The following is a 24,247-nucleotide window of genomic DNA, read 5'->3' as shown; positions in this document are numbered from 1 at the left end:
TGGTTCACAGCCTGTATCTCTAGCCTTATCCCCTCCCCATCTTTCTTGCCTTTACAAACTAGGCTCTAGTTATACATAGCTGCTCTTAGATCCTGAACCTGCAACACTCTTTTAGACTTCTGTTTCTTTACACATGCTCTTCTTTATGCATGAAACACTCTTCTCCATTTATTCAGCTAGCTATCTTGCCCTTGAAAACGCCACTAAAACATAACATTCCCTAGAAATTTCTCTTGGACACCCAGTGTGATTTAGATATCTGACCTCAGTGTTCCTGGAATGCTTATCACAGTGTTCTCACTGCTGGTTTACTGGTCAGTTTCTTCCAACTGTTGGTAAACCACCTTAGGGTAGACACTGCATTTTATTTGACTTTGTATCTGTAGTACCTTTTAGGATGTGAGACAAATATACAATCCAATGGATGTTTCCTAAATAACTTAATGAGAGAAGTGTCACCCCATGGAAATAGGTGGAGAAAGCTTACTGGAAAGTTTACACATTCCCAATCGTGTCCACATACTTGCAAAAAAAAAAAAAAATCCCTACCAAATAATCAAACGATAAATCTAAAAATATTACTTTTCTTTAAAGTTTGTTCTCTTTCCATTTTTGTCTTTAGGCAAGGGGGAACATTATGTACTCTGATGTTTAAAGCTTTTTCTTCAAGCAGAATAGACTTGAAAAATGAGCATAAAATAACTTTCAAATAAAATAATCTGCCATAATAGCCAAATGCATTATTATCTTTATTTGCAAAGGTAGAAGTCATTATTTTTCCCTATATTTCAGCTGAATATGCGTTCAGTATTTCGCCCCCTTCTCTTCCCCTCCTTGGCTTTCTGACTTCCTGCCTCTCGTTGCGTGTCTGTCCGGCTTCCACTTCGTATTCTATATTGGTGAAACTTTTCTTTAGAAAACACAAATTTGATTATCCCAACGAAATCCAAACACTGGATTAGCATAAAAGGTTCTATCTTTACTTCACAACCTACTATTTCAGTCTCATTTCTTATCACTCCTTTAGCACCAAAGACGTTCAGTTTCCAGGAATCTGCTAATGCTCTTTTATACCTTTAAGTCTTAGCCTGTAGCAACTGTCTGTCTGGATAGTACATTCTCTGTGAATCTGAACAGTACATTCTCTGTGAATCTGTCCAGTTTTTCTCATCTTCATTCATGGGTAACACACTGAATGTGAGAAGCTTTCCTTGACTTGTCCAGACAGGGTGATGCCATATCCACATCTGCGCCCCTGGAGAGGCATATATACACCTTCATGGCTGCATTTGCTTTGTTTTATTTTATTTTTGAACTATGTGTTTCCTACTGAACTATAAATATAAGGAAGAAATTGTGTCTATTACATTTATCTTTGTATCCCCAGAATGTTCCATAGAGTTTTAGCACATAAACCCTTGATAAACATTTCCTGAATAAAGTGAAAGAATGCCACTTCAGACACTTTGTCACTGTAAGGGTGAATGTGGAGAAGCACATGTTTTGGGAAAGAGAGCCTAGGAAGTATAACTATGTCATATATGAAAATAAAAGAATAGTAATTAATTTCGAGGAGCTAATGGCAACCACAATGCTGGCAACCCCCACACCTACCACCAGAAGAAAAGACCCCCCCCAAAAGACAGACAGGATGTAGCAAGATAAAAATGATTTCACTGTGGCTCTGTTTAAAAGGAGACACATGCTAAGTAATGTATGTAAGACAAAGTTAATAATGAACTCCAGCAGTATTTACCTATATTTTTCTCTCTCATGGCATTTATCAGTCCCTATCCCACACATTCAATTCCCCACCAAGTATGTTAACAAAGAGAAAAGGAGAGCAAGGATAATATCAAATTACTATTACAATATACCTAGAAAAATTATAGTATTAAATGGCATTAATATAACCTTAGATGGTTAAATCTATATCCAATACTGAAGAACAAATATTTGGGTCTATAAATGATATGGAAACCTCCCCCCCGCTCTTCCTGGCTTTGCCCCTGCTCTCCCCAGTAGCTGAGTGTCTCTCCCACTTTCCCCACCCTCCCTCCACTAGTCCAGTGTCAGAGCCAGTTGTAAAAGGCCTTTGCTGGGAAGAGCAAAGCAAGCTGAAAAATGGGGTTGATGCTGAGGTCTTTTAGAAAAACGTCTTTTCCTTTCCCAAAATATACCTGCTAAAATTCCTTGTCAGCATTTAATCTATAATTGGTTAATCTGCCAACAGACAGTTAAATGTTGACTATAGTTATTTATGTACACCTATTTCTCTATAACAATATGAAGTCTTTTAGGAGAGAGTCTCTCTCATTTGGATATGCACCAACACAGAGTTTCAAAATAACTATGAATAGAAAAATGAACTAATAGAATTAATAATCCAATCAAATGTAAATACTGCAGTCAGAGATCATTATATGGGAAAAGTAGCAGTGCCATAAGGTGTATAAGGAAATCCTTGGCATGCCTCCAAGCCTCTATCAGCTACCCTGCCTCAAGCCACCTCTAAAACCAACAATTTAAACAAAAATAGTGTGCTTAGTAGGCAAATGAATCCTCTGATGCCTCACTTAATGCCAGGAAGTACATAACTTTAAAGGGGATGGTACTTTTACAACTTCTTAATATTTAGTGCCCAGAAATGTAATAGTAAAGAGAACTATTTTATTAAACTATTAAATGTTTATTGCATACCCAATAACATTTAATTATCATGCCAAGCCTATGAATAACACCCTTAGACACCACATAGCCAGACCAGGTTTGCTGAACTCCTAGGTTCACCACCTTAACATCTATGCTACGAAACCTATGCTATCCTCGTAAGCCCAGGTAATGCAAACTTGCAATATCAAATTTACTAAGACTTATAACAGAGATGCTTTACAATTTTTTAGTTAACAGTAATATATACAAATGGACTCACAATGATAAGCAGAATTAAATCTGGTTCTATACCCTCAATACAAAGAAAATGCTTCAATTATTCATAACAAATTATTTTAATTAAAATGAATTCCCAAGAACATATAATCACTAGCTGCTAGTATACACAGTTCCACAGTGTGCACTATATAAAACAAAAAAAAAAAACCCTACAGATAATCTGAGATCTGTCTATAAACTGCTCAATAGATATTTATACTTTAAAAGTGACTATAGCATTCTTCAATTATACTATTTAACATTGGCCAAATCTTTTTTATGTAACAGATATAAAAACACCAATGCATTAAGATTTCTGTATGTACTTGTATGAACAATAAAATAAAAATTAACAGGATAAGATAGGTCAAGATGGCTCCAAATATTAAATAACTGAAGTTAATAACTTTCCTTTGTAAGGCTGATTTACTAACATTAATTGATCAGTAATAGAGAATTATTAACTGATAAATCTAGAGACTGCCTTCCTTCCTATTTGCTACTGTGTGTTATGGAGATCAGGATGTTTTGCTTGCGTTTTGATTTTTGTGGGGGGAAATGGTGGCTAATTTTGACCTACTTTGTGTCCCACACTTATAGAAAGCAAAATCAGTAACTTCCAAGATAAATCACAGGACAGATTGGAGAAAATTCCAATTATATCACTACTCATTTACCTAAGAGAAATGGAAAGGCACAAATAACCAGTTACATCTATTAGGATACCTGTAGACTTACGTGGAACCATCTCTTAACTGTTGGGAGGAGAACACAGTACCTTTGTTTCCTGTATTCAAGGGTGCCTGCTCTTGTTATGTTTATTCAAACATGTGTTAGGAGAAATAATTTGGGAGCATCACAAAAACTCAGTCTAGTTTGTTTGCAAATTGTCCCAAAGCTCAACTCATTTCAAACGCTCAAGAAGATAATCCCATACAAAGTTAATGTGATCTAAAATTGCTTTAAACCATGTAAGGTTCTATCTCCACACTGAAGGGTAGGCAGGACTATTTAACCCATAAAAAACTACAAGAGCAGTAGAGAGCAGTGTGAAGATTGCGAGGGCCGTTTCTACCCACCATGGTGACTCATGACCTGCCCCGCGGCCTCCATGCTGACGTTCTGGAGATAGTTGTGGCAGCGCTCCTTGTGCTCCTCCAGTGAACTGCGCTGCTTGTAGCTCCGTCCACAGTAGTTGCACTTGTGAGGTTTACCCACTGAGGAGAGAATTCAAGGTTAGTGTGCTGCCAGTCTCATCCTGAGCAAAATGAACAGCTAACTTTTGATAGTGTGGAGGAAGCATTTGTATGCTTTTCAGACTTAAATCTCTTCCTCCTCCACACTCTGATTTAGATAATAAATCTCCACCAAGATTGAAAGACGATGAGGCAGATAGTACCTTTGGTGACAGGGGAAATACTGAATCCAATTCATGCTCTGACTGTATCCTAGATGATCTGTCTTCAAATTATCTGATTCTTAACACTAACAGTTACTCTAAATACAATTCTCTCAGCTTAGATAGATGACGAGAATTATTTTTTTTACTTATTTTTTCTGGGGTGGTGTTGGCGGTGAGGCCAGAGAATCACACTGAAGGAAACTAAAATGCAACAACTTGAAATGTCATTGTTTAATGAAAAAATTATTCACGGGTACCAAGAAGACTAAAAGGAGTTCAAGTAATGAGAAAAAGTACAGATAAAAGCAGAGTTTCTCTTTTTTTTTTCCACCTTGGTAATAACTATTCACACATGCAAAACTTTGCAGCAAAGTTGTTCTCCCACATCCAGCCCTGTTCTTCCATTACTAAGAATTAACCTCCTAGGCGCTTTGAATCAGGATTATTAACAATAACTACTGAAGCCCGAACATATTTAGTTATACAATGATCGTGGTATCTCAACATATTTCACATTCAGAAAATAAATTATTTCCTATTAGCCAGAGAGACATATCTCAGTATACCTGGAAAAATACTGCGATGATCACATTTGAAAAAAAAAAAATCTTTACAAAATTGGTTAAGAAGAAGAAAACACACATACGGAAAGAGGCGTGTTTGAATGGATAACTATTCACGAGGGTGTCACAGAGCGCTTTGGCTCCTGGTTTGAACAGCAAGGGCAGAAACATACAATGCCAGGGGGCCTGTGCCGAAGGCTTTAGTCGTGAAGTGTAGTGTGAACCCGGTGAGTGGCTCTTCCTTGACTCCCATAGGAATCATTTTGCTTTGCCCAGAGGACAACTGATGGACTCCTTTTCATGGCCAAACATAGCATTCCTCACTCCAGTCACCTTCCGTGCTACGGTACTGGTTATAAGTGGGACTGAAATACTGTTACAAGGCAAAGTATTCACAGCTACATAAAAGTTTCCCTCTACTGACTTTTGTTTTAAACAAAACCTTTAGATTATATTTGAGGTGCACAATAACTAAAATGAGTTGTTTCATTATTATAGCTTTTTGTAAATTATCTTAAACAAAAGCTTCTAAGGCATGATTACTCATTTCTAAAAATACTAGGCAAAGTAACTTCTATTATTCAGAACCAAGGATTTCTGAGAAGTCGAAACCAGGTAGCTGTGTATATTGTGAAGAATTTGTATCACGGTGTAAGAGCATTGAAAAATAGAAGAAAATACTTTTAGTCAGAAACATTTAGTGCAAACAATATAAAAATATCTACATATAATTATATGCCATGATAAGAGGTTACAAGGAAGAAAAAGCCAGTGCTTCCTATAACCACTACTCAACTTTGGGGTCTTTAGTGCTCCTCAGCACTAAAGAAGTAAGGAATTAGCACTGAACAAGTCTATTAAACAATCAATACTTATTAAGTACATGCATTGAAGTTAATTGCCCACTATAAACTAGTTTCATCATCTTCCTCTATTATTCCTGTTGCATTGTGTCCTATGAAACCTGTTTTACTGTAAACATAACCTCCTACACTTTCTTCCCCTGATTTATATAAACAAACTTGATACCTTCTCAGCTTATTTAAATGTAGTTCCCTTTTATTCCCCTTCGCTCACAACCCTTTATAAACTCCCAATTCACTTGACAAGGAGAATAAAGAGTGTATTTTTTACTCCATTTTTGAAATCTCCCCATTTGCTTCACTTTAGCTTCTCCCACTTTGTCATCTGTTTCAAAACATCACTCCTTCCTCTTCGTCCCATCCTTGTTCTCAGTGAGACCAAGGAATCTGAGTAACATTTTCTAAAAGTATAACCCCAAGTTTCCTAATTCTTCCTCTGCATCCACTCCAGCAAGCCACATACTGTTGACACGCTGGACTTTGACATCTCGTAACTACCTCCAAGAAATTTGCTCTGGAAATGCTCCACCTATGCCCTCTCACTTAATACAGATTGCTAAAGAGCCTACTATGTATCAACACTATGAAGAGGCTGGAATGCAAAATGGAGAACAAATGTCATGGTGCCTCTCCTCATGTAACTGACAGCCGGCTGAAGAAGACAGGCAAGGAACAAATATCCATTTTACAAACGGTGGCAGATTCTGCAGAAAAGAATGCTGTGCTGCTATAACATGGGGAACCTAATTTAGCTGGAGAAGGCGGAACAAGAAGGTCTTCCTGAGGGAGGAACATTTAGGCTGATAACCAAAGGAAATGTAGAAGTTAGTCAGATAATGGGGACTCGGGGGTGGCGTGGCGGAGAGGCAGTGTGTCAGAAGTTCTGGGAACTGCCATCACCTCTTTCTGTTTGCTCTCATGTCCTTAGTTCCTTCAAAGTCTAGATCATGCCCTTACTAGTCTTCAGAGAATTGTTTTCAAACATCGTTAACAATCCCTGCTAAATCTAATGGCTCTACTGTCTCCGTAAGACCATTTCCTGTCATTTCTTTGATATTTCTTCAAAATCATGTACATGAAAATATTGTTTGCATTTACTCTCTCTCTATGATGAGTTTATCTGTATAATACTTATAAATTTATGAGTTAAAATGTATCACATGTATATTCACTGAAGAGGATCCATATTTTGCTACTTTCATTTTTATCAGTTATTACACATTCTCACCATCTGAAACACCTTCCTTCTGATATTACTGAAACATTTTAAAAAGTCATCTGTAGCCTTTGAACCCCTAGGTAGAGTGGACTTTAATGGAGCCTGAATCTTCCTTATTTCTGGGTTACTACCAAGCTTTCATGGGTCTTGAATCTCCTGTTCTATCTAGCATCTGGGATCAGATGCTACGCCCCCCTCACTGGCTTCTCTACCTCTCCCTTTGTTGCACACATATATGTGCCCCCAGATTCTGTTCTCAGTACAGTAGTCTCTCTCTTTTCCTTCTAGATTAAGCCCTCATTTCTCTGAAACATCCAAATTATGCCTAGAAAATTGCCTGTATTTGTAAGCTCCAATTTGTCATTTAAACATTTTTGTAAATGACCTTGGTGAGCATGTAGTTTTCTCCTCTGCGCTTTCACAGCATTCTGTCACACCAGTGACACACATGACAATCGCACTGCAGTTTTCCATTTGACATTTATTTATTTCCCTAATCTAAACAAAGAGCTCTGTCATCCGGACAGAGGTCATGTTTTACCCCATTTTGAATTGACAGTGCATATAATAGTCATTAAACATAGGAGATACTCAATATGTATTTGCTGAATGACTGCATTTGAAATACATACTTCCAAATACTTTCTAAGTATTGCCTCATGCATATTCCTCTGAAATCTAAAATTCAACATAACCATTTTTAAATTGGCTTTATTGAGGTATAATTTACATAACATAAAATCCACCCACTTTAAGTGTATTTTCAAGGAGTTTAGAAGTATAGTTTGTAACCACCACCACAACTAAAATATAGAACATTTCCATCCCCTAAAAAATCCTCTCTTGCTTTTTTGTACCAACTCCCTTCCCCAGTCAGTCCATGGCAACCGCTGATCTGCTTCTGAAACTACAGAGTTGCCTTTTTAAGGATTTTATATGCACTGAATCATGCCATATGTAGTCTTTTGCATCTGGCTTCTTTCACTCAACATAATGATTCTGAAGTTCATCCATGTTGTGATATGTATTGGTAGTTGATTACTTTTTATTGCTGAGCTCTATTTCCTTATATAAGTATACCACAGTGTATTCATTTGAGTTGTTTCTAGTTTATAGCTATTAGGAATACAGCTTCTACAAACTTTGCAAGCAAGCCCTTGTTTTCATTTCTCTTAGGTAAATACCTAAAAGTGGAATTGCTGGTTCATATGGTAGGTATCTGATTGACTTTACAAGAAACTGCCTGTTTTCCAAAATGGATCGCTATGCATTTCCACAAGCACTGCATATATTAGAGTTAACAACTGTTCCACATATATGCCAACACGGTATTGTCAATCTTTTTTTTTTTTACCCATTCTAGTACGTATGTAGTGGTATTTCATGACATCTTGTGTTTTTCTAATGTCTCATGAGACCAATCTTTTGCCATTCACATATTTTCTTTGGTGAATTAGCTGTTCATACCTCTTGCTATATATATTTTTTTTACTGTGTTATCTCTAATTTTATTATTGAATTGAGTCTTTTAGTTATTCTAGCTTTCATTAGGCATATGCTTTGCAAATATTTTCTATAAATGTGTCTTGCTTTTTTGAGTCTCTGTTGAAGAACTAAGTTTTTAATTATGAATAAGTCCAATTTATCAACAGTTCCTTCTGTGCTTTGTGTTTTGTGTGTGTGTGTGTGTGTGTGTGTGTGTGTATGTCTTCTATGCAAGAAATCTTTGACTGAATAAATGTCAGAACAATTTTCTCCTTTGTTTTATTCTAGAAGTTGTATGTATTAGCTCTTACACTTAGGTCTTTGTCTCATTTCAACTTAATTTTCATATATGGTACAAGTAAAGTCTATACCATTCTTTTTAAAAAATATGGCTATCTGATTGTTTTAGCTCCCTTTTTAGAAATTATTTTTGTCTTCTTAAATTATTTCAGTATCTTTTTTGAAAATCAATTGATCATATATTTTTGCATATATTTCTGGACTCTCTATTCCATTCCATAAATCTCTATGTGCACCCTTAAACCCAAAGAGTAGGTCTTACTAATAGAGTTAGTCTTTGTAAGTAATGTAAGTCATCCAACCTTTTGCTTTTTTCAAAATTATTTTTATTTTAGGTCTCCTATACTTCCAAAAAAATTTTAGAATCAATTTGTCAATGTCTACAAAAATGCCTGCTAGAATTTTGATTGGGATTACATTGAACTGATAGGTTAAAATTCACAAGAGTTAACATCTTAACAGTATTGAACTGTTTAAACCATGGTCATGCTATTATCCTACCATTTATTTAGATCCTAAACTTCTCTCAGCAATATTTCTTAACTTTCTCGAACATAATGGCTTCAACTAATCTCTAAGTGTTTTATATAGTATTAGATGCGTCTCATTGTATTTCATGTATTTTTGTATGCTATAATAAATGGCATTGCTTTCTAAATTCCAGTTTTCAATTGTCCATTGCTATCATACAGAAATATACTTGCTTTCTTTATATTGACCTTGAATCTTTCAACCTTAATAAAATACTCATTAAATTTTATTTTATTTTTTTTTGGATGATTCCTTGATATCTTCCACATAATCATGTAAACTGAAACTAATGTAGTTTTACTTATTCTTTTCCAATTTGTCTTTTATTTCTTTCTGTTTCCATGCACCATTGACAAGACTCTTGCCTTGTTCCTACTCTTAAGGGTAAATTTTGATTCATTTATCATTAGTATTAGTTTTCCAAAGATGGCTATTATCACGTCAAAGAAGTTCCTTTTTACTGTTGCAAATTTTTATCATGAATAAATATTGCATTACATAAAATGCTTTTTCAGTACCTATGAAAATGATTATATGGCTTTCCTTTTATAGTCTGTTAATCTGGAGAATTACATCAATTGATTTTTTTTTTCCCCAGTATTTAAATCAACTGAATTCTTGAGATAAACCCTATTTGGCTGTGATAAGTTATCCTTTTCCCATATATTTCTGGATTCTACTTGCTTGAGAATTTTTGCACCCATGTTCATGAGGGGTATTGCTATATAGTTTTCTTTTATCGTAATGTCTTTAGTTTTAGTATCAGGGTAATGCTGAACTTATAAATCATTAGGAACTATTTCTTCTCACGTACGTCTATTCTCTAGAAGGATTTGCTCCTTAAATGTTTCCTTAAATATTTCTTTCTTACATATTTGACAGAATTTATAAGGAAAACCAAACAGTTTTCTTTTTGGGGAGGTATTTTTACTATAATTTCAATTCCTGGAATATAAGACTATTCAGAGTATTTCTTTCTTAGTGAGCTTCAATGATTTCCATGTTTTAATGAATTGATTTACTTCATCTGCTCAAATTTATTGACATAAACTTGTCCATAATATTCCTGTATTATATTTCCAACAATTATAGGAGTTTTAGTGATGTCCTATTTTCATTTCTGATGTTGGTAAATTGAGTGCTCTCTTTTAGCACTGATTGACCTTGGCTGGAGGTTTATCCGTTTTATTGATCTTTTCATAGGGTCAGTCTTTGATTGCATTGGTTTTTCTCCATTATTTTTCTGTCTTCTCTCTCACTGATCTCTGCCTTTATCCTATTATTTCCTTACTTTACATACTCTAGACTTAATTTGCTCTTCTTTTGTAATTTCTTAAGAAGCTTAGTTAATTAGGTTGAGACTCTTATTTTTCTCATGTAAGTACTTAATGCTCTACACTTCTATCCAAGTACCACTTCAATTCTTATGTTCATGTTTTCCTTTATATTTTTAAATGTATGGAGTATATTAAAATAGTTGTTTTATCAATCATGTCTGCTATTTCCACCAGTTGGTCATTTCTGGGTCTGTTTCTATTGATTGATTTTTCTACTGATTATGGGTAATATTTTCTACCTTCTTTGTATACTTATTAATTTTTTAATGGGATGCTGGATATTGTAAATTTTATACTAGTGGGTTCTAAATTTCTTTAAAGTGTATTTTTGTTATGTTATTATATTTCTTGTAATCAATTTTCTTTTTGATATTGCTTTCATACTTTAAGGCAGATTCAGAGCATGCTCTGATATAAAGGCTAATTTAGTTCCAGTACTAAGATGACAACCTTCTGAAGACTTTACTCAATACCCTGCCTGTTGCAAAACCTTTCCATATTGGCTGGTGATAATTAACAATTCCCAGTCTCACATAGGCTCCAGGAATTTTTTGAGTTTATGCTTTCTGGTGTTTTTTTCGCCCCTAGGTAGTTTCCTCATACATGTAAGTACATAAATATTTTGTGAAAGATTTAAGGGGCGCCCTCCAAAACTTCAGAGCTTTTCCTGTGTAGCTTCTTCCTGTCTGGTACTCTGCCTTCCGCGCTCTAAGTACATAGGTCTCTCTGGACTCCCCGGTTCCCCAAGACTGCCTGCCCTGTTTGGGCGTGCTGGTCCTGAACTGTGGCCGGTAATGGTAGAACTCACCACCTTTGTTTTCTTCTCCCGGGGACCACAGTCCTGCAGTGGCTATAGTTCAACTATAAATGTCATTTAATGTACACTGTCTGGTATTCTAGTTGTTCAAGGCAGGAGGGTTAACCTGATCTCAAATGTTTCATCATAATTGGAAGCAAGATCTATATTTTTAATTGGATTTAATACCAAGAAAGTCACACTAACTTTTTAAGTTTAGATACCAGTGCAATTCATGTAAGTGAAATAAAGTTTTTTTTAAAAATATAATTCTAAGAATATATAACACTAAGGATTCTAAGATATAGAAGATAACAAGGTTAGTATTCTCAAATATCTTAACATACAGTCTCTTCTTTGACATATGGTATCCCACAAAATTCCTATACTTCTATATCACACAAAAAAATTCAGTATATAAATCTGTCACAGCTATAGATACAGATTACTGACCTGAGCAATTAATTGTACACTGAAGATGTAGTAAAGAAAATTTGACAAGCTGGAAGACTATTCCATTAAAAAAATTGATAACATCTACTGAAATTATCTCCATTTGTCATTATGAGGGGTTAAAAATAAAAAATACCTGCCCCTACTTTTACTCCTGAGAGTCTCTTATATGTGCCCAAAAGGACAAACAAATCAAATAGCCATAAAGAATTTTAAAGTAGTAATGTTTAACGTAAATTCATAGGGAGTTATGAAGACAATAGTATAGCCAAGTCTTGTTCACTTCTAGTTTCTTGAAATACGGTACTTCAAGAATTATCTTAGTGAAAACTATGAAACAAGTTACAATAGCACTGACATACGTGGTAAATGTTTTATTCCTTATAGACACGTGTGTGCTTATACATATAAGCTTGCAAATGTATCTCTATATAGAAAATATATATCATTTGTCATAACACCTATAAAATCAGCAATAGGATTATGCATATTGCACATTCATTTTCCTTTAACAAAATTAAATGCAATCACTTTATATAGTTACAATGCAAAAAAAAGTGGGAACTTGGTATCTGATTTTATTTGGCAGTTGCTTACAGAATTATAAATTAATTGGAAGAAAGATGAGCACTGAAATGTGCAAATGACCTTAATTAGTTCCTGTTTTTAGTGCCCATAAGTTATACTTTGCCTGAACTAGTGGTCTGTTTTATTGCATGAGCCCCTATACAAAGTTTTAATGTTCTTGAGCTGCCTCAAAAGGGTTCGCCAGCTCGCAGTCACATTGCTAGTGTATGAGAGAGCATCGCGCTGTACTGTCGACAGGTAGTTATTAAAATAATAAATTCTCCACTGACTTGCTAGGCCAGTGAGCCTCAAATTGTAGCAAGGTGCTTTGGGGGCACTGAAGGAAACTCTTAGGATGGATAGTTTAAAGTAAGAGATACACAGGGTATTTCAAATGGTGAAGGAAATAATTTTCAACACCCCCCAGACACCATACGAACTCCTTGCTCACAAGTTCAAGCTTACATCATATTTCTTTTTCTAAAAAAAAGAAATATTTTTTCCAAATATTTCCAAAAAATTTCATTGAATTTTTTTGGGTGACATTGGCTAATGAAATTATATAGGTTTCAGGTATACAATTCTCTAATACATCATCTGTATGTTGTATTGTGTTTACCACCCTGAGTCAAGCCTTCTTCTGTGACCATTTATCCGCCCTTTACCCTCTTCTACTTCCTCCTACCCACTTTCTCTCTGGTAATAACCATGCTGTTGTCTGTGTTTATGAGTTTTCTTTTTTCTTTGCTTAATCCCTTCACCTTTTTCACCTAACCTCCTAACCCCCCTCCCTTCTGACAGCTGTCAGTCTATTCTCTGTGTCTGTGAGTCTATTTCTATTTTGTTAGTTTATTTTATTCATTAGATTCCACGTATAAGTGAAATCATGTGGTATTTGTCTTTTTCAGACTGCCTTATTTCACTTAGCATACTGCTCTCAGGTCCATCCACATATTACTTAACTGTTCTAATATGCCCACTCATTCTATACTGTAATAACATTAATTCTCAAATTAATCTGATTAATTAATGAATGTAAGAAAAGGAACCACAAAAATTATAAAGATGCAAAGAGTGATAATGCAGCAAGGAGATGATAAAAAAGAAATCTAAGACACAAGACAGATACATTCGAAACTGCTTTGTTATTACAAAGGTACAAAACATTTATCATGGGGAATAAAAAGTAAATAGAAAGCCAAGTAAGAACTCTTGAGGCATACAGAATAAATTAGTAACACAATTCCTTTTAGATATGATTTCTTTTCTTTCTTCAAGCAGTTTTTCTTATCTGACTTTTCAATAAATCTCAGGTAAGTAGCAAGGCTTTCAAATATTAAACTACCCCAAGTAAGCAAAAAAATTGGATATTAAATAGGTCCAATCAATTTGGAAACTGACAATTTGTTTTGATTTATGAAGTATTCATATAGAGTAAATAATGTAGGTTTATGTGTATCCATAATATGGTTTTATACTTGGTTTCCAATTTATACCTATAACACTTACCAGTTATGTGTGAACCCTGGGTTAAGTTAGATTAGTAAATAGTTGTACCTAACTCATAGAATTTTTTGTGAAAAATACAAAGATATGCATATGGAAAATTAACAAGGTCCTTAACACACACTAAGTGTTCAATAAGTGGCATCTCTCCCCCGCCCCTTAGCATTCATTGCCTTCTAACACACTATACAATGTACTTATTTATTGTGGTTACTGTTGATTGTTCATCTCCTTTCATTAGAATGTAAGTTCCATAAACCAGATCTTGTTTTCTTCACTGCCATACCTCAAGTGCCTAGAAAAATGCCTGACACGAAGATACTCAAGAACTATGTGCTGAATGAATAAATATCATTTTATCATTGGAGCTTTTTTAGGCTTTTTCACCTGGTACCAAGAGTTTTCAACTGGAAGAGGCCATGCATGTGATGTTTATTATCCAGCAGTGAGTGAAAAGAGCACTCTTGAGCTACCTCTAATTTCACAAGAGAAAATTAGCTGAATGTATTATTTATATTTCTGATCCACGAAATTGAAAAATATGAATTTGCTGACCTTCTGCAAATTAGAACACCTTAGTATATTGGAAGTTGCATACAATATGCACGTATAATTATAACAGGAAGATTTTTACTCTATAATAGCATAACTTTTAAAAAAGTGCTCTCCCAAGGATAATTCATACTATTCTTAGGTTTTTAATTTTATTCTAAATTTCAATATGTCATCAAGCATTATGGAATATGTTCTGTTTATCTGAACATGATATGATCTTTAGTTTTATTACGCTGAGCACATGTGTGTGTTTAACAACTAATCCAAACAATACACTGTTGGAAAAATATAAACAAAAAAATAAGGTGAAAGTATAATAACCTTAATAAGATAAAGCTTTACATATGGGACCATACATATAATATTTAAAACTACAGATTGTGAGGATGTTAGGTAGCATCTCTCTCTTAAAATTTGACTTTCTTTATCTATAAATTAAGGGCTTTAAAAATAGTGCTTGTCACAAAATAAGAGACTATTAAATGTTAGCCATTAACTTTTATTTTTATAATGATTTGGGATTTATCATCTACTAGAAAATAGATATAACTACCACTACCTCCACTATTATGAAAAAAAAAGAACTTTCTACTTAACACAAGAATGTTCAACTGAAAGCATCCATAGGTTCATCCATTCATCCAATCGATAAAGTATAAGGGATGCAGATGAGAAATAGAATATAACAAGGTCTCTTGTTTCAAGATGCTAAAGTTAGGATCTTTTATTCTTATCCATATGCTTACCTCATCATATTTCTGTACAGTGTAAGTGGATACCACTCTCAGAGATGACATATGATACCTTAAATACAAATTTAATTTTTTCACTATACAGTTTATATTCTTATAATGAATGACATTGGTTTTTATTTACCTCATTTGTATGATTTTCTACCATTTGGGAGTTTACTTACAAGATCTGGCAAGATAGTACAGGCTGTGGATAAACAGGTTTCCTTGACTCACATACATGGATCAAGTAGGAAAATAAAAGGAGAGGGTGGAGGTTAGCCTACCCCCACCTCCTCCAAAAAAAAGCGTGAGGTGCCCTTTTGGACACTGGGTGAGTAATAAAGTTAGCATGCAGCCCTTCCCCTTCAGCCCTGGAAGGGCCTGCAGGTTCAGCGACGTCTAAGGGAAAGTGTGTACTGGCCACAAGTTCAGACTGTCCACATCAACATCAATGTAGGGTATAAAACAGGGATAGTAAACTTGGGGATGAGGACTATGTCTGTAGAAGATTAAGAAGAACAAGAAATAGGGCCTTGATTTCTGCCTATTTCTTCAGAACTCCAGAGAATAGAAAAAGGTAAGGAGGAAAGTTTCCAGCAATAAACTGACCTAATTAATGTTTTTGCACCGAAGCGGAGAGCTACATCAAATGAGTGTGTCTTACAGAAGAAAGACTAATAATTTGAGAAATAAGTGTCTGAAATTAAAGAAGATTGATTACTGCTATGCATTTGAAAAAAAATCTCATTTAAAATGTGCTATCATATGTTATTTCAAATTTTTAATTTTTTCAATAAGGAACATAGGGCAGACTATACAATGATTATTTGTTTGGTGGGAAAAAAAAAAATAAAAAGGTGTTCTACTGGATGGAAATCACATGGATTGTTTTAGCAGCTGACCTGACCGAAAGTGGCTTTTCCCTCCTGATCAAATTTCAGTGGGCAGTGCCTTCAGTGTGTGTTTTAAGAGTCAGGAATGAAGATATTAATTCCATCTCCTCTCTTCCGTATTTATTGCAAAGCATACAGAGAAGGCACCGAGGGCATCAGTACTGGGACTTGATGGATGAAATCAGCATAGCAGAACTATGCAAATCATGTGTACAACTGACAAAGCTTGTGTAATTATCAGTGCAAGCCACCTCTAGCAACCACCTCCAGGAAGCAAAGGAGGGGGTGGAGGGTGGGGAAAGTTCACACTTGGGAGATCACCCAGAAAGTGGGCGAGGTGCCCAGTCTACAAATCAGGTGAAAACAGTTTCTTCTCAGGGTAAGCCTGCAGGACAAATTATACTACACTTAATGCACCATCACTATTATGAATGAGTTGCACTAGATTCAATTTCTGAACCTGCATGATTTTACTCAGTATGTCTATTATTACATATTGGTCGATGGAGTAGTATTTTTTAAGTGAATCTCTTTGGCAAATCTGGTAGAGAAGCCATGGTGATCAGGTTTTAAAATAATATCCAGGGGACTCTCACTGATGATGACAATTTTTTGGCCAAGCACTCAATTTTCAGTTATTTTTTACTCTCCACTCATTTCTCAAAATAATCAGTATTATTAATACCTGAAGGTCTACAGACTGTAGTAATTTCACGTTATACAAATAATTTCAATGTAATATACACTAAAGGTACTTATTTATATACTTTTCTTGACAGTCTTCTCAAAAAATAAAGTGAAGTAATGTTAAAGTGAATGTTGAAGGATTGAGGGATAAAATATATGAGAAAGACAAAAGAAGGAGTAGAAGGCAAAAGCAGAGACAAGAGAGGAAGATAATTTAAACAAAACAGGATGGAAAGAGAGTGCATTAGAAAAGAGAGTGAGGGATGACAAATGCTACATGCACTCTCGGTTTAATGGAATTCCTGATCAGTATAGTCAGCAATTTAAGGAAACTAAGTGGCTGTGGTAGTGAGTCTTTTAACCGGAAGTGACGCTATATTTGGGGGTGTAGTATTCTCATGACGAATTAATAGACTGTCCCACATGAGACATATAACTAGAACATTTGGCATTAAGTTGTTTCTTTAACAATATGATCAAAGGTTAGCCCTATCTTAATCCAAGCCAGATGCTACTTTTGAATTTTATTTTCAAGAAATTTGACTATGAGGAGAAAGCTCTCTTTTCTTACTAGCTTCCTTGAGACTGTGTAGTTTATATCTTAAAAATGCCTTTTGGTTGGTTTAACATTCTACTAAAGGTGAATATCCAAATATATTCAAAAGCAGGTGAGTCACAATATTTTATTTTGTAGTTAAGGGGATAACTGAACAAGACAAACTAGAGTTTAAAATAAAAGGCAAACTTTTAAATGAGTTTGCAGCAGTGTACTATTCAACTGATAATCTAAAAAAATCAACATTAGGAATGAATACAAGCACATTTCTGAGCTACTTAATGGATTAAAAAAAGTCCTTGGAATTAACAGGATCTTGAAAAATAAAAAGACAGTCCTTATAAAAAATAACTAAAAAATGTAAAATGAGGAAGAAGTTGTTGCTGTTTTAACAGGTAGGTATTTACATGGTGCATTTGGTCCAGTCCCTTTTTATAAGACGAAATAGCTATAAACCCACAATTAGACATAAAGAAACTTCTTAACTTCAACTTCTTAAGCTGAATACTGTCAAACATTGAATAAATTATAAATTACTGTTATAAAATTCAACATTCCTGGGTGGAGTTTGGAAATAAACTAGATATTTGTTCACAAATGGCGGCTTATTGACCCTTAGTCAAAAGAGGTCTTGGACACTGGAAATTTCCTCAAATAGCTAGTGCTCCAGGGTTATCTTATACAGATACATGGTCACACACTACATCTTGACACTTCAGTCACAGATGGACCGCATATATGACCATGGTCCCATAAGATTATAACAGAGCTGAAAAATTCCTATCACCTAGTGATGTCAATACCCATGGGAATTTTTCAACACAATGCATTTCTCACGTGTTTGTGGTGATGTTGGTGTAAATGAATGTGTGCTGCCTGGGCTATAAAAGGATAGCACACAACATTATGGAGGTAGGCTACACCTTCTAGATTTGAGAAAGTGCACTCTATGATGTCAGCACAATAGCGAAATCACCTAATGACACATTTCTTAGAGTATATCCCCTGTTGTTGAGCGGCACAAGACTGAATAAGTTAAACTATTTTAACTAAGTATTTATTTTCAGGTGCTATATCCAAATAAAATATTACATCATATACTAAACACTGGTTTAATTGAAAGCAAAGGTTTTACTTAGAATTTTATAACAGGTCTTACTTAAAAAGAAGTAATTCTCTTTTTTAAAAAATGAGATGAACAAAAAAATCTGTAAAATTCCTGCACTGATCTCCTTATTCAAGGGTATTTTATTTGTATATCTTGGCACAATACATTAGTGTTAAGACAAACAAGCATCTTAAAAATATGCTAGTGTTAAGGAATATTTGACATTTGTAGAATACAAGAGATAAACAAATTTCCTCGCAGTATTAGGAGTTTTCATTTTCAAATGTTTCCAAGGAATTCCATTTTTATGCAATACATAATTTTAATAATAATCTGAATCCAGTACAATCCAAATACCAAAACTGAATTTTAGACATGGAATAAAAACATTTCAGGCTGTGTGAGAAGCATACTTACTCTTTCTCTTTATAATTTATACAAATGAATTTAAAACACATATATAATATGTTTCTATATATTAAAATTACATAGTGTTTTATTCTGTTTTAAATATTTAATTTGAGCACATAATAAGAGTATGTGAGAAATATACCAGAAACACTAATTAGAAAAAAATATGCAATTCTAGTTCCTCTTAGATTTAAAAGATAACAAGTAAGTTAAGTATTACTTTGATTAATAGGGGTCTGGGACTTTACTGAAACACAATTTCTCCAGTGTATTGGGTATAATAAAGACAAAAGGAGTAATATATATAATGTATGAAGCAAACTAATCAAATTTCTAGGAATGAAAGAACTATAATAACTTGTTAAACTAAAAACTTAAGAACCAAAACTAATTTAAAAATTGTTTGATTTTTTTCTAGCAACTGCACTGATTCATCATTAAAACCTCAAAAATACTATGCTGTTATAAATTTATATAAAGCAAATAAGATGACTTGCGTGGTACATCTTATGCTTAAAAAATAGAGAGTTTGAAATAGAAACCACTACCTTTTATTTTCTCACAACTTTTATATAAAGTATAAGGTTGGGACATGTTTATAAAAGTGTATTTTATTTCCTCACTGAGCTAAAAATTTTCAGAAGATATACTGTTGATGATACATTCCAATTCCTTATTTCTCTCTCCTTTTCTTCTCCTCCCACTCTATCTTAAAATATCATTTAATTTTCACATGTAAAAATATCATTTTTTACCCCTTTCTCAGCCGCTTATTTTGTTCTGAATGTTGTAAAGGGGCAAAAGAAGTAGAAAGAGGGCTGCAATTTTTAGTAATACTTAAATTTAGTAAAAATAATTGCAATAAAATGAAGGAATTCTAATAATATTTCCAGCATCAATACGAATAAAATAAATCTAAATAACTCATAATAAATGAAAATATTTTTAAAAAAATCAAATACTGATTATCATTGTTCAAATAAAACTTAGACTGCATCATTTTATTTTATTTTTTTGCTTCTTAAATGGAAAACATTCCAAAATTAAGATAGCACACTGCTGTAACCAAAGTCAGAAAGGTTATGATTTCTTTTGTCATTACCCTAAGGAGTGGGGAATAAAGTATAGGAGTTGTTGATGGAAATTATCTGTTACTGAAAAAAACAATCATCTGGTATTGGTTTGATATATTTCCAGAAGTAATAAAATTATATTCTTAAAAGATTATTGCTGCCCTGGCCAGTGTGGCTCAGTTGGTTGGAGCATTGTCCCATAACCCAAAAGACTGCGGGTTTCATTCTCGGTCAGGGTACATGCCTGGGTTGAAGGTTCAGTCCCCAGTCGGGGCGTCTGCGAGAGACAGCTTAATAATGTTTCTTTCACATGATATTTCTCTCCCTCTTTATCTCCCTCCCTTCCCCTCTAAGCATGTTATCAGGTGAGGATAAAAAAAATTATTGCTAGAAAACAAAGTTTTCCATGGCAAATACTGGTAAATACTACCAAAGTATTTTTGCTCTTTAAAGGGCTCTGATTTATTTTTGGTAAAACTGGGCAACCTTTCAATTAAAAATGTTATCAACAAGAAAGCAAATCAGCTAATCAGAATTTGTACATTTAAATCCATTTTCTATTCCAGTGTGAGGGAGGGGAAATTCAACCTTTTTTAATACTTCTGGTTTTCAGCAAGACAAATGGAGCTTTTTCAAACATATGTATTGAAAAGGAATGTATTTTGAGTGAATGAACTCTGTCTGGGACCACAAATGGAAAATCATAAACTCTATCAAGGATATTGCTTAGATTTAAGTTAGTAGACAGTAACATTGGCACTGTAAAGACCATTAGAAAACCCCAACTCACGAAAGCATGGATGGAACTAGAGAGCATTATGCTAAATGAAATAAGCCAGCGGGTGAAAGACAAATACCATATGATCTCACCTGTAAGTGGAACCTAACCAACAAAACAAACAAGCAAGTAAAATATAACCAGCACTATTGAATGAAAAAAGAAATCAACAGAATCAAGGGGCGGGGGTGGGGGTGGGGAAAGGGAATGAAAGGGTCAAGTCAAGGAACAAGTGTAAAGGACCCATGGAAAATGCCAAAGAGGGAAAGGATTGAGGGAGGGAGGTGGGGCAGGGGGACAGGGGAAAGTGGTGGCGGGAAGGTGGAGACAAATGTATTTGAATGATAAAAAAAAAGTAAAATTTAAAAAAATTAAAAAAGAAAAGAAACTGTGTTTTCCTAAGCATAGAAAGCACAGTAATGTTATGGTTCTACATTTCAAAACAAAAAGAGTTTTAAAATTAAAAAAAAAAATCTATTCCATGTTATGCAAATCTATTTTAACAGTTAAAACAGTAAAAACAAAAACAAAAAAAAAGGTAAGGAGTGGGGCCTACTCTCTTTAAAGTCTGGTCATAGAGACTGATCAGCAAAGTCATGGTAGAAAAGATAACACTGCAGTTAGCATCGTACAATATTAGTAGCATAGGAAGATTTGAAGATTAAATTAAGTGACTTGTCAAGGTCACATAGCTAATTTGCAGTGAGCTCATTCTAGAACCTTAAAGTCAACATCTTGACTTCCAGATAGGGTTCTTTTTTCTTTATCATATGAGTTGATTTAGTCAAGCTAAAGTTTTATAGAATAAACTGTTATCATTTATATATAGCATAAAGTACAGAATTTGGAATTTGAATCCAGGCTCTTCCTACATGACCACTGTTTCTCAGTATCCTCACCTGTAAAATAGGAATAGTAATAGCAAGAATCTCTTTTGACTGTCTCTTCATTCCTTTTGAAAAACATTCTGATGGGTGACCTGAAACACTGAATTCCTGATGCACATAGGCCTCTCTTTGGTATGCCCACATAAATATCAATAATTCCAGCAGCTGAATTGGATATTCACTAAGATTTAGTTATGATTCTAGCCACACCTACTCATGCCAGCTGCATCTGTTGTAATCATATAAATTATTACAGCATCCATTTTCCATTAAAATAAGTACAAAAAGAAAGTTCTTTCTATAAAAATTAATTGATCACTTTAAAAAGATTTGATAAAGGTAAGCTGATAAAAACAAATACTAAAGAATGGAAGTGGGCAAAGATAATCAAAGAATGTATATTACATGCCATATATTTTTCTAAGTGTGTTCTTCATTTTTTTAAACATATATATGAGGAGGGACCCCCTAAAAATGGAATTTATAAAAAATTATGTATTTATTCTTACATGTTTAAACTTCAGTCACCTTCAAAGTAATCTCCATTTGATGCAATATGACTATCAAAACTTTTTTCCACTCCTCAAAATAGTTTTTGAACTCATTGATTTTGATGGCTTTTTAGTACTTTTGCCATTTTTTGTTTCATGTCTTCCACATCAACAAAATGTTTCCCTTTGAGGACTTTTTTCATACCGGGAAACAAAGTTGCTCAGGGGTAAGATCGGGTGAATAGGGAGGGTGGGGCACGGGGGTCTTGCCGTTTTTGATCAAAAACTTCTGGACACTTAGCACAATGAGGGCAGGTGTGCTCCTAAATCACCCAACATGGAATGGGCAAACGCGTTGGAACAATCTTCAAAAGAAATTCCCTGAAGCCGAACACAACCTCTCAGAATAATACCAACTGGTACACTGATACAGATGGGTTCCTAGAACACTCACCTAGTGAGGGAAGCCTGTACTATAAGGGGTCCGCATTCTGGAAGACAATTCCATTTTTTGACAAGGTCCCCCTCATACACATAAAATCTCACAGAAACATAAGTGCACATCAACGCTGAGCTCACTGTTACCAACTTATTAGATGGAAAATTTTTAAATCTAAAACACAGGAAAAGGAGATGCTATTAATAATACTATATACTATATAGCATATACTATAATATATAGTATTATATGCTATGTAGCATTATATACTATAGTATATTAATACTATAGTATATAATCTATATATACACTATATAGTACATATGCCATTAATACTATAGTAATAATACTATATATACACTATATATGGTATATAGTATATATACTGTACTATACACTATAGTATATTAATGCTATAGTAATAATACTATATATACTATATACTATAGTATATTAATACTATAGTAATAATACTATAGAACACAGTAATTAAATCAAAACCAATGAACAGTCATTACGAAAGTGGGGGGGGCAAAATACTTTCTAATAATAATGATATTAATAAACAAAAATTAATATCATTACACTTAATACCCTGTACTAGTTATTTTAAGCACTAGTTCTTAAAATTTTAGTCACTCTGCAGCACAATTTCTGTTTTGCTACTATAGCCATTTTCACCCTTAGCTCTGTTCCTGCAAAAAGCTAGTTTCTGTTGGATTCCTCAACAGGCTCCTTTAGGGTGAGTTCAAGTGAGGCATCAGCAAAATATTGGGGGGTGGAAAGAGTGAGGCCAAGGTGTTTATTCCTCAGTCACAGGTTAACAGGTGTGCATTCCTCTCCTGAAAGTCAGTCTGCTTCCTCTCTCAGTGCCGGTGATCTCTCCATCCCCTGGCCCCTCAGACCCGGGGCTAATGACTTCTTTCTATGGCTGGCCTCAGAGCACTTCAACTACCCTTCACTGGTTTCCTTTATACCTAACCATTCTTTGGCAAGTATTAGTCCTTTCCTGGGCATCTCCAAATTTCCCCCATTTGAGTGTCTCAGTGCTTGTGCCAGGACCCTGATTGATAGTTGAGTAGCAGGAGTGGCCGAAGGCCAAAGTCCATCAAAATGACATTCTGCCATTGGGTTGCTTGTGTTTGAAGAGAACAGGATGGCCACCTTACCAGGGAGTTAACAAAATACTGGTAATTCCAGGCATGTGTTGGCAGCATGATTATTCAAATTATCCCTGGTGGTAGCATGGGATAAAGTGCAAATGCAAGGCTAGGCTTTAGATACTGTGGCCTTTACTTAACTAAAGAAAATATGGTGGGGGTGAGGTGTAACTATGGATGGCCTTAAGAAAATACCAAGAAGAAAGAACAAATTGAAACCCTGAATACTCAAATCAGAGCAGAGGTAAAAGATCAGAAGGTTTCCCAGTCAGCTTTAAAACAGAGCTTATTTATTTAAGCCTCAGGGCAGGTGAGGCTGAAGACCAACCCCTGAATTTCGTTTGAAGGGTTATGGAATTGCCATGCTAAATAAAATGGGCAGTACCAATACTACTGGTCTTGGTATTGGGGTCCTGATGGAGACAGAGTAAAACAGGGGGTGGTGCTATCCCATCAAACACTGAGAGGGCTCAGAATTTTGAACCCCTAAATGTTCCTGAACCATCCTTATTGGAAGACACA

General features: G+C 34.6%; 1 protein-coding gene across 2 annotated transcripts in view; it reads right to left on the bottom strand.

Moving 5' to 3' along the window:
• The window catches only part of IKZF2 (IKAROS family zinc finger 2), a 138,233-nt gene that overhangs the window by 10,842 nt on the left and 103,144 nt on the right, over positions 1–24,247 (bottom strand). For both annotated transcript variants that reach the window (XM_054585690.1, XM_054585689.1), the window contains one exon: positions 4,011–4,148. In XM_054585690.1, coding sequence (XP_054441665.1) covers positions 4,011–4,148 — 138 coding nt within the window. The remainder of the gene's footprint in view (positions 1–4,010; positions 4,149–24,247) is intronic.

Source organism: Pteronotus mesoamericanus, unplaced genomic scaffold (assembly GCF_021234165.1).
Source record: "Pteronotus mesoamericanus isolate MK-2021 breed Mesoamerican mustached bat unplaced genomic scaffold, CSHL_Meso_final contig_90, whole genome shotgun sequence".
Lineage (NCBI taxonomy): Eukaryota > Metazoa > Chordata > Mammalia > Chiroptera > Mormoopidae > Pteronotus > Pteronotus mesoamericanus.
This window is presented reverse-complemented; position numbering and strand designations above follow the sequence as displayed.